Below are 15,647 nucleotides of genomic sequence, written 5' to 3' on the forward strand. Positions count from 1 at the left end.
GGCACCCAAGTTTACTACCTTCTTGGGTCTTTCTCGTCTTATGTGGACACTACCTCCCATTGCCCAATGCCAACAGCATGACATGCAACTCCAAATGATTCACCCCTTCCCTATTCAAAAACTAACACTCGCAGTAGATTTAAGATCACCTGGCACTAGTCAAAATGTAGTACTTACCTCAAAACATCCACTTTAAGGCCCTGTTAGATACAACAATGTTTTACTAACGAACAGAATACAGAGGATACATGCTTGGATGCACCCAGAGACTATTAATTTCATTCTGTGCATAGTACAACTGGCTGAGTTTTCCTATTACATATATATCTACTGCTAGAGCACAGATTGCAGTAATGACCAAGGCAGTCTTCTTCTCACTTGATCCCACTTTGTTTCAGCAGTTTCAACTTAGTAGGGGTTAACTTATGGTACACTTAGGAGAATGCAAATTGCTCAAATTTAAAAAAAGGAGTCAAAATTAATACACTAAAGCGGACTAAATCTCTGTACAAAATGTAACCAGCTTTATTCAAGTGAACACACGAAAGTTGTACAAGATTAGGCGTGTGCATATTTATAGTAACTCTCGACATTTACTACCAACTTTCAAGTGCAGTTCTGATTTGGACAGACTATGGAATAGCATGCCTATGAAATTACAGCTACATGTTTATTTAAAAAGTAAATGAAAATAAATAATTTACATTTTGCATACTTATTTTTTTATTTATGCAAAAGACGGGTGACAATTGTACAATACCAGGCCATTTCTGTACAGAGTACAAAGGCATGTGTCATGCGCACACAATGTGTGTGAATTCCTCTGTCTTACTAAACACAGACGACATAATAAATCTGCTGGTACAATCTGATCATTGCTGCCCGCAGAATGTCTCCTTATGGTACCTAATATGGCAGTAATATTCTTGAAAGGATCTTCTTGGGTGAATGTAATCCAGACAGACCCCAATGAGTTGGACTGAAGAACCCTGTAGGAAAGAAATTAAATATGGGATGCTCTGAAAAATATTCTTGAAATGGCTGGAGAAGGACTAAGTAATTGGGTGACTTGACAATGGTAGTTAAATTATTGAACCCAAGATATGCTGCACCAACAAGAGTTGAACAACATTAGCATCAAGAACTGGTTTCTGTTTTAGTGAATTTTAAAAGTAGATTTAAATAAAACAAGTGTGACTTGAATGGAACTACAAGGGTACACAATGCTGAAAAAAATCATAACTTATATACTATGCAAACAGCAAAGGTTCATGACACAAACATGATTTAATATGGTTTACACATAAAGATTTTAGCCATCATTGTGGAATTAAAAAATCTCCATTTTATTGGGTTTCTAAAGGTCATATGAATTTATTAGGAGAGGTATAGACATAATAAGTAGAGAGCATGCCATTAACTCAATCTGGCTAATGCTCAGTTGGCTTGCTACCCCCAACGGTTTGGGTATGGTTTCCCGCTGATATAATGCGGCTTCACTGCAGGTGATCACACTTTCCCTTATAAGCATATCTCAATGTAACAAGGCAGTTTTGTAGCTGTGCAGAGCACCTTCTGGACTGCAGCTTCTTCTAGTCACCATGTACACAAAGGCCGACTCCTTAAAAGAGACTATTGAACCCATCATGTTCACAGTGGACACTGTTACAGAGGCCTTGAGCCTTCACTGCTTGCTTCTGGCTGTGGAGCATGAAGCGGCGACACTGGTGTTTAATGTTCCAGCATCTTACATTTGACAACGAAACAGCAGTATTCAATTTCTGTGCTCCTGCAAGATTTATCACCCGATTCCCTCCCCGGGAACCTCCAAACTTGTTGCATTGCTCAAGCATGTTTTCAAGGTAGATCATCGGGATCGCACTATTCACAATCAACATTCAGAAGATGCCGTCAAGGCAGTACTCACGATTTAAGATTCAAGCATGACCAACGCGAAGTGTGATCAGCTAATTTATCTGTATTTCACTTTTTCAATTTTACACTAGGAGCGCATATACGATTGATTGATGCAACATACACTGTGAAATAAATAAAATCATTCAGTTAAATTCCATCACTCTGTGGCTACTGAGGGATGCAACAAACAATTCTAAGAGTCAAACTCTTAGTAAATGGATTGGAAATTTGCCAAGGGCCTGAAGATGTCATAGAAGCAAATGCTAGTCAGATTATAATTGAGCATTTAAGGGAAAGAATATTTTTCGCTCATTTATATTTTTCCCAATTATTAAGTGATATATAAAGAGGTATGTACAGTAGAGCGGTGTCCATGTCAATCTCGGTTTTGCATTGCAAAACGTATGGACCATTGCAGTCAATGTATTTTCAGAAATTGCAACAGTGTTCCACAGTTTAAAAAAAAACACATAACGAGCAAAGGACAGAGGATGAATGTGAACACAAGTTGATGTTCAATCCTCATCTTCAGAGTCGCTGCCTCTCCTCGTGGGAGCAGAGCATCGGATCGCAGTCATGAGTTGGTCCTGAATCTGCTTCCTTGGGTTCTCCTCCAGGTCTGTCTTGATCGCACCGGACTCTGCAAGTTTCCACTCCAGTTCTAAGGGAGGCGGAAAAGAAACCAAAAAAATCAGCAAGGCCCAGAAAACACCACGAAAACAAGCACAATCCATGCATACTGAATTTTCGTTTAAATATTTTTCTTAATGAAACACATTTTGATGGCGAAGTTTCTTTTCAGGTCACAAAAATCTCGTACCCAAAGCAAAAGTTGGGAATGATACAGATAAATGTTAGGGCTTGGTGGAAGAGTAACGTTAAAGGTAAAATATAGTGCAAATTTAGGGATTTGTTAAAAAATGAAAAGGGTGGAATGTAATTGACTCCGCGGTTACCCATTTTTTTTTTTATTGGAGGATAGTGGCAAGAGTTAAGGAAAAGTGAGGCGAAGGTTTAAGTGTAAAGAACAAGAGTAAGGTTGAAAAAATATATATCTGTATCCTTTCGAATTTCCTAACAAATTACCTATACTTTTTTTTAACTACTTTAAAATATAGGAGTCCGAAATTAAACATCTGTTATCAACCTGAAAGCTATTATTGACCCTAAAGATAATATAAAGACATTATGGTAGTAAACATATGGGGCCTCTTGCGTCCCTTCCTCCTATTATTTATCATTTAATGGTAAAAACATATAGATTTCCCAAGCAGATCATTATGCCCACGCCCTCCCAATAGATACTAGTAAAATACACTACGTGTTCAGAATTCCAAACAGGGAGAAGATTGGATTATGAAATGGATCACAGGTTCCAGTGCTCTCAATCGAACACCTCTTGCGAGCCAGTAGTCCAAGCACAGATCCCCCTTTCTTTGGGAAATTCCGGTCCCATGTCGAGTTTAGAACCAACTCCCTTAATGAGTGTTCTCAAATGGCCCCCAAATTATATTTTACCTAACCCTATTAGGTTAATCCCTTTATTCCCATACTCTTTTGGAGTTGGCAGATCCTGGATTAACAGCAACTGTCGCCCAAACCCACTCCCCTGTCACCTTGGCCAAGTTTTCTAACTATATATACTTATATACTTTATTAGTGTAATGTCATTATTGCAAATCTGAGAAGGATGCAACGACAATTTTGCGAAGCGCTCTGCTGCACGTTTTGGTAGGTACACAGTAGATGGACAGATAGACAGACAGATAGACAGATAGACAGATAGACAGATAGACAACGATCTATCTATCTATCTATCTACTAAAATATTCTTGGCAACCTTTTGGTAGGATCCGTGTTTAAATCTTAAAAACTGTTGTTGGCTGTGATTCGGAGCCACTGCCTGCAATAATTGCAACAGGAAGTCAGATTCATCTGTTAAGAAGGCACACTGCAACCGCCTGGCTGCTCTCGAAGGGAAGCGGAAATGCCAACCCTTTGTACTACCTAGACGGACCGAAGGCCAAATTACGCTAGAGCCGAAACCGTTGTCCAAACCCAAGACACTCACAGCCAATCATTTTAGAAAACCAAGCAAAAGAAACGTATTAACATCAGCCCACCTTCCAACTATATACAGAAAAAGATTTTAGGAAAAATGAAGTGCTGGAAATATCGTTAAACACTTAAGTAGAGTCAGGAATGTTGAAAAATTGAAGACTTTTAGGATAACGTTTAGGATTTGCAATGGAAAATGTATCGTGATTGAAAATGTTTCCTGCATTGTAAAACGGCTGATCGGGTGTTACATTGTATCACACTTGCTGAAATTTTAAACAAAATGGTAGCTCGTGGATCAACACTGTCCTCTTGTGGAATCTGGACATACTGTCTGGAAAGTACAATCAGGCAAAGCTAATTTACACAACTCATTTCGATTTTTTATCTATTTTAAGGCCTGGGCGGAACCGAATTTCTCCTGTTTTATAGGTTTAAGTGGAATATACATTTTTTTATTGTATGCGTGTTGACTCTCCGTTGTATAAGATTTCAAATGTATTGCACTAGTTTTATTAATGTATTTCAAATAGGATTCCCCATTTCCTCCTCCTTTCAATTACACCTAAGAACGGGATGGTAAATATTTTTAAGCACTTCAAAAGGAATCTTTTTTACATTTATGAATATTGTGGAAATATTATAAAAAGATATTAATACTTTATTTTTGGACGCTATATTAATTCACCAATTAATTTCAATAAATGTTAAATCTACATTTTCGGAGGCCATGCTTTTAACGTTCAATCGAACTAAGTACTTTTCATTTGTGCTTTCACTAGTACACGTTATGCTGAGAAGCACAGACACAGCTAGAACCTAAACTTACACAAAGACCAAGACAGCATGTTGCTTAAAGACAACTGGGTACACAGTCTGATTCCAGAATGGTCTCTGGTCCACACGCAGAAGACAACACAATCACACGACAGACATTCACAAAGAGGAGCGATCATATGCCCAGAGCGACTAAACCAGAAAACGACTTGCTGTTTCAACCACATAATGAACGTGACATACCCACAACAACATCAATTACCTAAAAAACACCAAAAACAAAACCGATGCTACCATTCGTAGCAATCTTCCTGTGCGGATACTATAGTACCAGAAAGGACCTTTTTATCTTGTTGACTCACAGAATTTGGTCCGGTATAACTCCTGGTGGGAGTGGGAGGTGGCTGGAATACTGCGTTACTGCGTTGAATGCCATTATAGACAGAACAGCCCCCCCCCCTTCCCAACATGACAGAGGCATACTGAGAGACTTGGGGTCACATTTAAATCTTGGCAAACAGCTTACTCAGGCACAACAGTGACGGATAGTCCGTCCACCAAAATATAAATCCCATTATATCTTATGGGATTTAAATTTCGGCAGATGGGATATCTGTCGTTGTTGTGACAGAGTAACCCATCCTCCAAGATCTAAACCAGGCTCTTAATGTCTGACCACTTAATTACATGGGAAGCCTTGGTCGCGGCGGAATATCTCAGATCTATTGCACACTTGCCATCAACTCCCCTGGTTCACTTGATCACCTCAGAGCCCGTTGGAAGAGCTGGGAGGACCTTTTAAGGACAAAGATTGGCGAGATGCACTGATGCCCTCTCGCGAGCTCACCACCTCCTCCCGGTTACGGCTTGTTCAATTCCATTACCTGTACTTTACTTATCTCTCCCCAATTTGCTTGGACCGGGCGGGCATCAGCATGACCTTGATGTGGACTTGACACAGCAGACTTTTATCATATGGTATGGTCATAGGGGCTGATAATTCAGTACTGGACCAAGGTGACCCGTGAACTGTCAGAGGTGCTGGGATGGGAAGTTCCTCTCTCCCCTCGGTTGATTCTCCTTGGGGTGTTTGAGGGATCTGGGGCTTTTTTGGGCACGGCCCTCCTGGTGGCAAAACAATATATCGCAGCACAATGGTTGTTCCCAGACCTCCTACCTAGTCGAGCTGGCGACATGACGTCGACTTGTGTGCACAGCAACAGCGCGTGGTTGTGAAGCTCGCAGCTGCCCCTGGAAAAATATGCATGTGTGGGGAAAGTTTCTTATAGACAAACAAGGGGCCCCGATGAGTAACTAAGGACCCCGAGTATCAATTATTTTCATAAACAATGGTCCTTAGGGTAATAATATTAAGGAAAAATTAGATATAGACTGAATGGGTACTATATATGTCCTGTGTCCAGCCGGACAAGGACATTTTTAATAAGACAATGTATTAAGAGGTAGCAAGAAATATACAAGAAAACGGGACGCAATCCTGCACCTTTGCATTGTCTAGACAATTCAAATAAGTACCACATGTTCCAAAGTGTATAATTATTGTGGTCACTATTTGGTTTAGCTTGTTATATTATATGGTTATTACAAGCTTCCATAGCTCTCGCTTTGTTGCCTGTAACTTGTTTTGTTTATCCCTTCATTGTCTGTTTAGTTTTCTCCCTTTCCCCGATATCGGGTGCAGGATTGCGTCCCGTTTTCTTGTATATTTCTTGCTACCTCTTAATACATGGTCTTATTAAAAATGTCCTTGTCCGGCTGGACACAGGACATATATAGTACCCATTCAGGTCAATATCTTATTTTTAGGGCTCGCATGCGCACAGATGGAAGCTCTATAGGGGCTTATCCAGTGTTTAACCACCACTGGCGATTCCACTGGCGATTCCTTTGAGTGCATGTGCTTTTTAGGTCATTGCGCAAGCGCAAGCCCTAAAAAGCGCGTGCACAATGCCACCAGCCATCTGCCTGCCTGCCTCGCATTACCACATCAAAGGCAGCCGTCCCAGGTCATTTGTCACCTCCTAATTATTCACTACCTGCCGGCCGTATTTCCAGTTTCGTCTCCTAATCTTCCCGCCCCTTGCTGCAACAACTGTTTATGCTCTGCTTGAAAAGAAACATGGAATGCATGCTGTATCCAGGACCACGAATTCCATGCTTCTTAAGAGGGCTTTTCAGAGTTTTGGTTTAAGTACTGAGTGCACTGTGTAGTAGCTAGCTAAGGCGCAGTTATGTTGCCATGTGCTGTTGCCGTGCCCAGACAACATTCATATATATTTTCTTTTCTTTCTGCACACATTGTTGCGATTTATTTTGCCCTGCTACTTATCATTTTCTAAGCAGACCTTTAAAATTCGTCATTCCTTAAAATATAGTGTAGCTTCGGTATTAATTAAACACCGACAGGTTTAACAAAACCTTCTCCCAATGCAGATGTTAACAAACAAACCTCTCTCATTTACGGTTCGTACTCTTTTCTTTTCTGTGATTTAGTTTTCCTTCCAGAATAACGTCCTACATATTTTTCTGCATGTATCTGTTGGAACAGTAGCAAGCACTTGTCATAATTTATCCAGCATCGTTAAAGGATAGATTTTTTTTGTTTTGAGAGTTGTAATTTCCGTTAAGGCTCCCACCACACAGCTTCACCTACACAGCTCCACCAAGGCACCCACCACACAGCTCCACCGAGGCACCCACCACACAGCTCCACTGATGCACCCACCACACAGCTCCACCGACACAGCTCCACCGATGCACCCACCACCCAACTCCACCTACACAGCTCCACCGATGCACCCACCACACAGCTCCACCGAGGCACCCACCACACAGCTCCACCGAGGCACCCACCACACAGCTCCACCGAGGCACCCACCACACAGCTCCACAGATGCACCCACCACACAGCTCCACAGATGCACCCACCACACAGCTCCACCGATGCACCCACCTCACAGCTCCACCGATGCACCCCCCACACACCTCCACCGATGCACCCACCACACACCTCCACCACACACCTCCACCGATGCACCCACCACACACCTCCACCGATGCACCCACCACACATGCCCCCACTACACATGCCCCAACCACACAGCTCCACCGATGCACCCACCACACAGCTCCACCGATGCACCCACCACACAGCTCCACCTATACAGCTCCACCGATGCACCCACCACACAGCTCCACTGATGCACCCACCACACAGCTCCACCGACACAGCTCCACCGATGCACCCACCACACAGCTCCACCGATGCACCCACCACACAGCTCCACCGATGCACCCACCACACAGATCCACCTACACAGCTGCAGCGATGCACCCATCACACAGCTCCAGCGATGCAGCCACCACACAGCTCCACCGACACAGCTCCACACCGATGCACCCACCATACAGCTCCACCGTTGCACCCACCATACAGCTCCAAAGTTGCACCCACCATACAGCTCCACCGATGCACCCACCACACAGCTCCGCCGAGGCAACCACCACACAGCTCCGCCGAGGCACCCACCACACAGCTCCGCCGAGGCACCCACCACACAGCTTTGCCGAGGCACCCACCACACAGCTTCGCCGAGGCACCCACCACACAGCTCCGCCGATGCACCCACCACACAGCTCCGCCGATGCACCCACCACACAGGTCCACCGATGCACCCACCACACAGCTCCACCGATGCACCCACCACACAGCTCCACCGATGCACCCACCACCACAGATGCACCCACCACCCAGCTTCACAGATGCACCCACCACCCAGCTCCACAGATGCACCCACCACCCAGCTCCACAGATGCACCCACCACCCAGCTCCATCGATGCTCCAACTAAGCTCCACCGATGCATCCACTAAGCTTCACCGATGCACCCACCACACAGCTTCACCGATGCACTCACCACACAGCTCCACCGATGCACCCACCACACAGCTCCACCGATGCATCCACCACACAGCTCCACCGATGCATCCACCACACAGCTCCACCGATGCATCCACCACACAGCTCCACCGATGCATCCACCACACAGCTCCGCCGATGCATCCACCACACAGCTCCGCCGATGCACCCACCACCCAACTCCACCGATGCACCCACCACACAGCTCCACCGATGCATCCACCACACAGCTCCACCGATGCATCCACCACACAGCTCCACCGATGCACCCACCACCCAACTCCACCGATGCACCCACCACACAGCTCCACCGACACAGCTCCACCGACGCACCCACCACACATCTCCACCTACACAGCTCCACCGATGCACCCACCACAGAGCTCCACTGATGCACCCACCACACAGCTCCACTGATGCACCCAACACACAGCTCCACCGACACAGCTTCACCGATGCACCCACCACCCAACTCCACTGATGCACCCACCACACAGCTCCACCAACACAGCTCCACCGACGCACCCACCACACAGCTCCACCGACACAGATCCACCGATACACCCACCAAACAACTCCACCGATGCACCCACCACACAGCTCCACCGATGCACCCACCACACAGCTCCACCTACACAGCTGCAGCGATGCACCCATCACACAGCTCCAGCGATGCAGACACCACACAGCTCCACCGACAGAGCTCCACCGATGCACCCACCACACAGCTCCACCGATGCACCCACCACACAGCTCCACCGATGCACCCACCACACAGCTCCAACGATGCACCCACCACACAGCTCCACCGATGCACCCACCACACAGCTCCACCGATGCACCCACCACACAGCTCCACCGATGCATCCACCACACAGCTCCACCGATGCACCCACCACACAGCTCCACCGACCCAGCTCCACCGACGCACCCACCACACAGCTCCACCTACACAGCTCCACCGATGCACCCACCACACAGCTCCACCTATGCACCCACCACACAGTTCCACCTATGCACCCACCACACAGTTCCACCGATGCACCCACCACACAGCTCCACCTACACAGCTCCAGCTATGCACCCATCACACAGCTCCAGCGATGCAGCCACCACACAGTTCCACCGACACAGCTCCACCGATGCACCCACCACACAGCTCCACCGATGCAGCCACCACACAGCTCCACCGATTCAGCCACCACACAGCTCCACCGATTCAGCCACCACACAGCTCCACCGATTCAGCCACCACACAGCTCCACCGATGCAGCCACCACACAGCTCCACCGATGCAGCCACCACACAGCTCCACCGATGCAGCCACCACACAGCTCCACCGATGCAGCCACCACACAGCTCCACCGATGCACCCACCACCCAACTCCACCGATGCACCCACCACACAGCTCCACCGACACAGCTCCACCGATGCACCCACCACACAGCATCACCTACACAGCTCCACCGAGGCACCCACCACACAGCTCCACTGATGCACCCACCACACAGCTCCACCGACACAGCTCCACCGATGCACCCACCACACAGCTCCACCTACACAGCTCCACCGATGCACCCACCACCCAACTCCACCGATGCACCCACCACACAGCTCCACCGACACAGCTCCACTGATGCAACCACCACACAGCTCCACCGATGCAACCACCACACAGCTCCACCGATGCAACCACCACACAGCTCCACCGATGCAACCACCACACAGCTCCACCGATGCAACCACCACACAGCTCCACTGATGCAACCACCACACAGCTCCACCGAGGCACCCACCACACAGCTCTACCGAGGCACCCACTACACAGCTCCACAGATGCACCCACCGCACAGCTGCACCCACCACACAGCTCCACCGATGCACCCACCACACAGCTCCACAGATGCGCCCACCACACAGCTCCACAGATGCGCCCACCACACAGCTCCACAGATGCGCCCACCACACAGCTCCACAGATGCACCCACCACACAGCTCCACCGATGCACCCACCACACACCTCCACCGATGCACCCACCACACACCTCCACCGATGCACCCACCACACACCTCCACCGATGCACCCACAACACACCTCCACCGATGCACCCACCACACACCTCCACCGATGCACCCACCACACATGCCCCCACCACACATGCCCCAACCACACAGCTCCACAGATGCCCCACCACACAGCTCCACCGATGCACCCACCACACAGCTCCACCGATGCACCCACCACACAGCTCCACCGATGCACCCACCACACAGCTCCACCATTGCACCCACCACACAGCTCCACCGATGCACCCACCACACAGCTCCACCGATGCACCCACCACACAGCTCCACCGATGCACCCACCACACAGCTCCACCGATGCACCCTCCACACAGCTCCACCTACACAGCTCCACCGATGCACGCACCACACAGCTCCACCGATGCACCCACCATAAAGCTCCAACTACACAGCTCCACCGACACAGCTCCACCGGTGCACCCACCACACAGCTCCACCTACACAGCTCCAGCGATGCACCCACCACACAGCTCCACCGATGCACCCTCCACCCAACTCCACCGATGCACCCACCACACAGCTCCACCGACACAGCTCCACCGATGCACCCACCACACAGCTCCACCTACACAGCTCCACTGATGCACCCACCACACAGCTCCACTGATGCACCCACCACACAGCTCCACCGACACAGCTCCACTGATACACCCACCACACAGCTCCACCTACACAGCTCCAGCGATGCACCCATCACACAGCTCCAGCGATGCAGCCACCACACAGCTCCACCGACACAGCTCCACTGATGCACCCACCACACAGCTCCGCCGATGCACCCACCACACAGCACCGCCGAGGCACCCACCACACAGCTCCGCCGAGGCACCCACCACACAGCTCCGCCGAGGCACCCACCACACAGCTCCGCCGAGGCACCCACCACACAGCTCCGCCGAGGCACCCACCACACAGCTCAGCCGTGGCACCCACCACACAGCTCCGCCGTGGCACCCACCACACAGCTCCGCCGTGGCACCCACCACACAGCTCCGCCGTGGCACCCACCACACAGCTCCGCCGTGGCACCCACCATACAGCTCCACCGATGCTCCAACTAAGCTCCACCAATGCACCCACCAAACAGCTACACGGATGCACACACCACTCAGCGCAACCACAGCATCACTGGTTCAAATATGTTCTTTCAATTTTTCAAGCTTTCAGGCTTTATTACAAATCACAAAAAGATGTTAATATTTCACTTCTGTTCTTGGATTTTCGTCACAATAAAAAACACTGAACATAATCTTCACAAATGTTATTTACAAAAGTTTAAGCTATTGCCATTACAAATTAAATAAATAATTAAGTATTAATTATTTAAAAAAATTAAAAGCCATTGTTATTTGTAATATCAATACATCTAAGTCACGTAAATACGAAACATGTTGCATTGCAAATGCTATAGGTGTCACATTTGCGAAAGTTATAACTATTGGCATTGTAAATGATAAAGCTATTAATTTAGCTATTTTAAAAAAAACACATAAATAAAAATAATTCATTTATAACACCAATAGCTCAAACTTTCCTAATGCGAGCCCTATTGCATTTCCAATGCTTGTTCCTTTATATTATTACCCTAAGGACCATGGTGAGGGGAAAGTGGCTGGGTCAGCTTGATAATTGGTTATGAATCTGTGCTTGTGGTCATTCTCCATGTGTGCTGTGACTGTCTTGCAGGATATTTCTGCCTTGCGTGGCGTATACACTTTGCTCTGTGCTATTTGCCTTATGTTCAACTTTGCTCATCCTGGCCGACTTTGCGGGCTTGACATCCAATAAAGTTTGTTATAAAAAGAAAACACTGTATCCATGGCTAGTCCAGGACTTCATTGCCTGGGAATAAATTACTCTTTCTCTGGCACAAGACTGGACTTCCTCCTAATGAATAATAGCATGCTACCCAGGGTATGTAAAAGCGGTATAAACGTCAGCATTGGATTTTAGATCTCCATCCAATGAGCCCTAAGAAACATACATGGAGGATGAGATCAACAAAATATAAATTGGCAGAAGAGAAAAGAAAACTGCAACATATGCTGAGAGAGTATTTGGTTCTTACTGAACATTTAGTGACCTTGCTGCAGCTCGTCTAAGTGGCAACAAAATCCTACTGGAGGGGAATGCTAATGAAAGACTCTATGAAAGCCAGGCAGGAGACCACTAGCAAATAGTTATAACTAGAAACTGGTCGGGTACCGGGTCTATACTCTTGAACACTTTGGCTGAGGATGCAAGATTCTACATATGGTCAGCGGACTATCAGAAATGTACGGCAAAGATAAATTGTAATGGCTTCATTTCGGACTTTATCAAAATCAACAGAAGGCCCACACAAGGGGATCCTCTATCATAACTACTCCTCATACTAATACAGAAACCTCTGGCAATAGCTATTAGAGTATCAACTCAATTACTGGACTGCGCCCAACGGTGATGAACCTGAAACAATGCTTTATGTAGACAATATTTTACTGACACTGGCCAAGCCAGATACTTCCATACCGGCCAGATGCCAATAGGTAGGTCAAGAGAGGTTTCTTGATATGTGTCCTGGTCACTCGGTGTCAACATGGAAAAGGATGCTAGCAGTGAGTTTAGCATGGACTGAGCTATATGTAGGGGCCTAAACACACATGCAGACTTGTGTGTTACCATTAGCATATACTACTATATTTCTCTTTCTTTCTTTGTCCTCCTACTTTAATGTTTGAGTTTAACTTTTTCTTCCCAACAGCCATGGAGAGTATACCATATACTAAAAGAGTACATATAACCAACTACCAGTTATTAGTACAACTGCTTGGTATAAAACACAATAAAGATAGTCAAACAGAAAACAACCTCACCTAATTATTCACTTCATCGTTTTGTCACAAAATAACTTTTCTTCTTAAATTGTAGATGTGTAATTATTTGGACGTACCAAAAATTAAATCACTTGTAGAACCTTTTGAACATAATTTGATCACTTTCTTTTGCAATCTGATAACTGACGCGCTGTGTAAAGATGACAAAATCTGGGGCCTTCTCGTTGGTTTTCAATAACAGCTGGAGGGGCTTAGGAATTGGCTGCTGCAGTAGTAGAGGCGAGAGAGATTTCCATAAGTTTGGTCCTCATATGTGACTCCACAGATTAAACGAATGTGGGACGGGTCAAAAGTAATTACCAATGGTTTAGAATGATTCAAGCATTTCCATTTCTGCTGGCTTTTTTTTTTAAACTAGGCGTGTTTGCTTGCCCCGTGAAAGATTTCAGTACACACACACAAAAAAGAAAAACATGGGATATACATCTCCCTTTACCCAAACAATTGGTAAATGGTAAACACCTTACTTTGTAAAAAAGTTAAAAATTAAATCCAAATTCTTTGTGAAACGTAAGCATGGGCATGTGCGAGTAACCTACTCTAATAACAAGAAATGGGAGCAGCTGAATTCCTACAGATAAGGGACGCACCTCCGCTTTTGACAAAAAGTGATGCAAGAGTAAACACCACTGTCAAAGTCAACATATTTGGCTATAGATGACTAAAAGGATGCATAGGTGTAAGGAATCACCTCTTTTTGTATGGTCACCCCAAGTTTTTGGACTGATGCTGCTGTTTTTTTGACTCCGAAAGTGCACATAGGTCTAATAACCAGACATCCGTGCCTGCACCCTAACCCTGAAATTAATAGGTCAAACTGGCTTTGACACAATTTGCTGAGCTAACACCTTTAAGTCCTTAGTAAATGGTGCCCAAGGTACCCAGGGCATGTAAATTAAAGTGAACCCCGCAGGGATTGCAGCACTGGTTGTGCCACCATGGGTGAAACACAAATAAAATGAGACTTCCAGACCGTCATTTGCAGTTTGGAAGAGCAGATTTAGCTGCTGGCCCGACTTTGGACTTTAAAGCAATGGCAAAGCCAGACTTCTCCCAGGTATGTTTAAGTCGCCCTTACAGAAATCCATCGAGTCCTAAGGCGGAGTGCAACATATTTCACAGGTAGGACATGCAACTTTACATGTTTTGACAGTAAAAATGTGAAATGGTCGTTTTTACTGTGGAAAAGCTTGGTTGCCCAATTTGCGAGCTCAGAGTTACACACTGACCCCTCAAATGTGCTAACTCGGGAACGGTGTGATCGAAGTGGGTCATCCAAGGTACCAAACAACTCATTACAATAAGAAAGACTTGAATTTCAGGACAAAATTAATGTAACAAGTTGCAGTGCGCAACTTTAGTAAAGTTATCACTTTGCTGCCTTTAGTCCCCTGTGTCCTCACTGGTTGCACTCTGGGTTCTGTCCTTCAGGGGAAATGTGCTGACTCTCAGGAACAGATCCAATAAGGGCCTGCCCTGGGAGGAGGTGTCACCTTCCTCCTGCAGGAAGCCCCACTGGTGTTGGCCCAAAAGGCGAGCTTCAAAGGGGAAGCCGTCTTTGAAGAATAAATTGGGCAACACTTGGCAGCGGGGGCTGCTCCATTGTTCAGGCAGACAGGCTGGCACTTGGGACAGGGAAGGGGAAACTAGTTGCCAAACCTGTATCCCAGGGGTGTGTAGCCCCCATGGTAGCCACACCTCTGGGGTGGGTTAGAGAGCTCCACTCCCCGGGAGAGGGGTCCTGCCATATTGGAAGTGGGCATAATGGTGCATTCTGGATTTCCCAGATGCCACACTTCGCAGGAAGTGGTCAACAGGTGAGAACCTGATAGCCCATTGGCAAATTGACTGATTCATCATACCCATGCTCCCACCACGTAGACAGGATCATTCTTTATGGTTACTTGACACACTCAGCAGCCTAATTCTTCGCTAACACCACTGATCTATATTGTTGTGTTGTCCTTTACTCTTTGATTGACATATAACACTGT

The 15,647-nt window shown here is 46.8% G+C and overlaps 1 protein-coding gene across 1 annotated transcript in view; it reads right to left on the minus strand.

Moving 5' to 3' along the window:
- Window positions 1-501: 501 nt before the first annotated feature.
- Window positions 502-15,647, minus strand: part of PDCL3 (phosducin like 3) — a 91,327-nt gene continuing 76,181 nt past the window's right edge. Inside the window, exon 6 of the mRNA XM_086934720.1 lies at window positions 502-2,578. Coding sequence (XP_086790846.1) covers window positions 2,433-2,578 — 146 coding nt within the window. The 3' untranslated portion in view covers window positions 502-2,432. The remainder of the gene's footprint in view (window positions 2,579-15,647) is intronic.

This window comes from Lissotriton vulgaris, chromosome 8 (genome assembly GCF_964263255.1).
Source record: "Lissotriton vulgaris chromosome 8, aLisVul1.2, whole genome shotgun sequence".
In the NCBI taxonomy this organism is placed as follows: Eukaryota; Metazoa; Chordata; class Amphibia; order Caudata; family Salamandridae; genus Lissotriton; species Lissotriton vulgaris.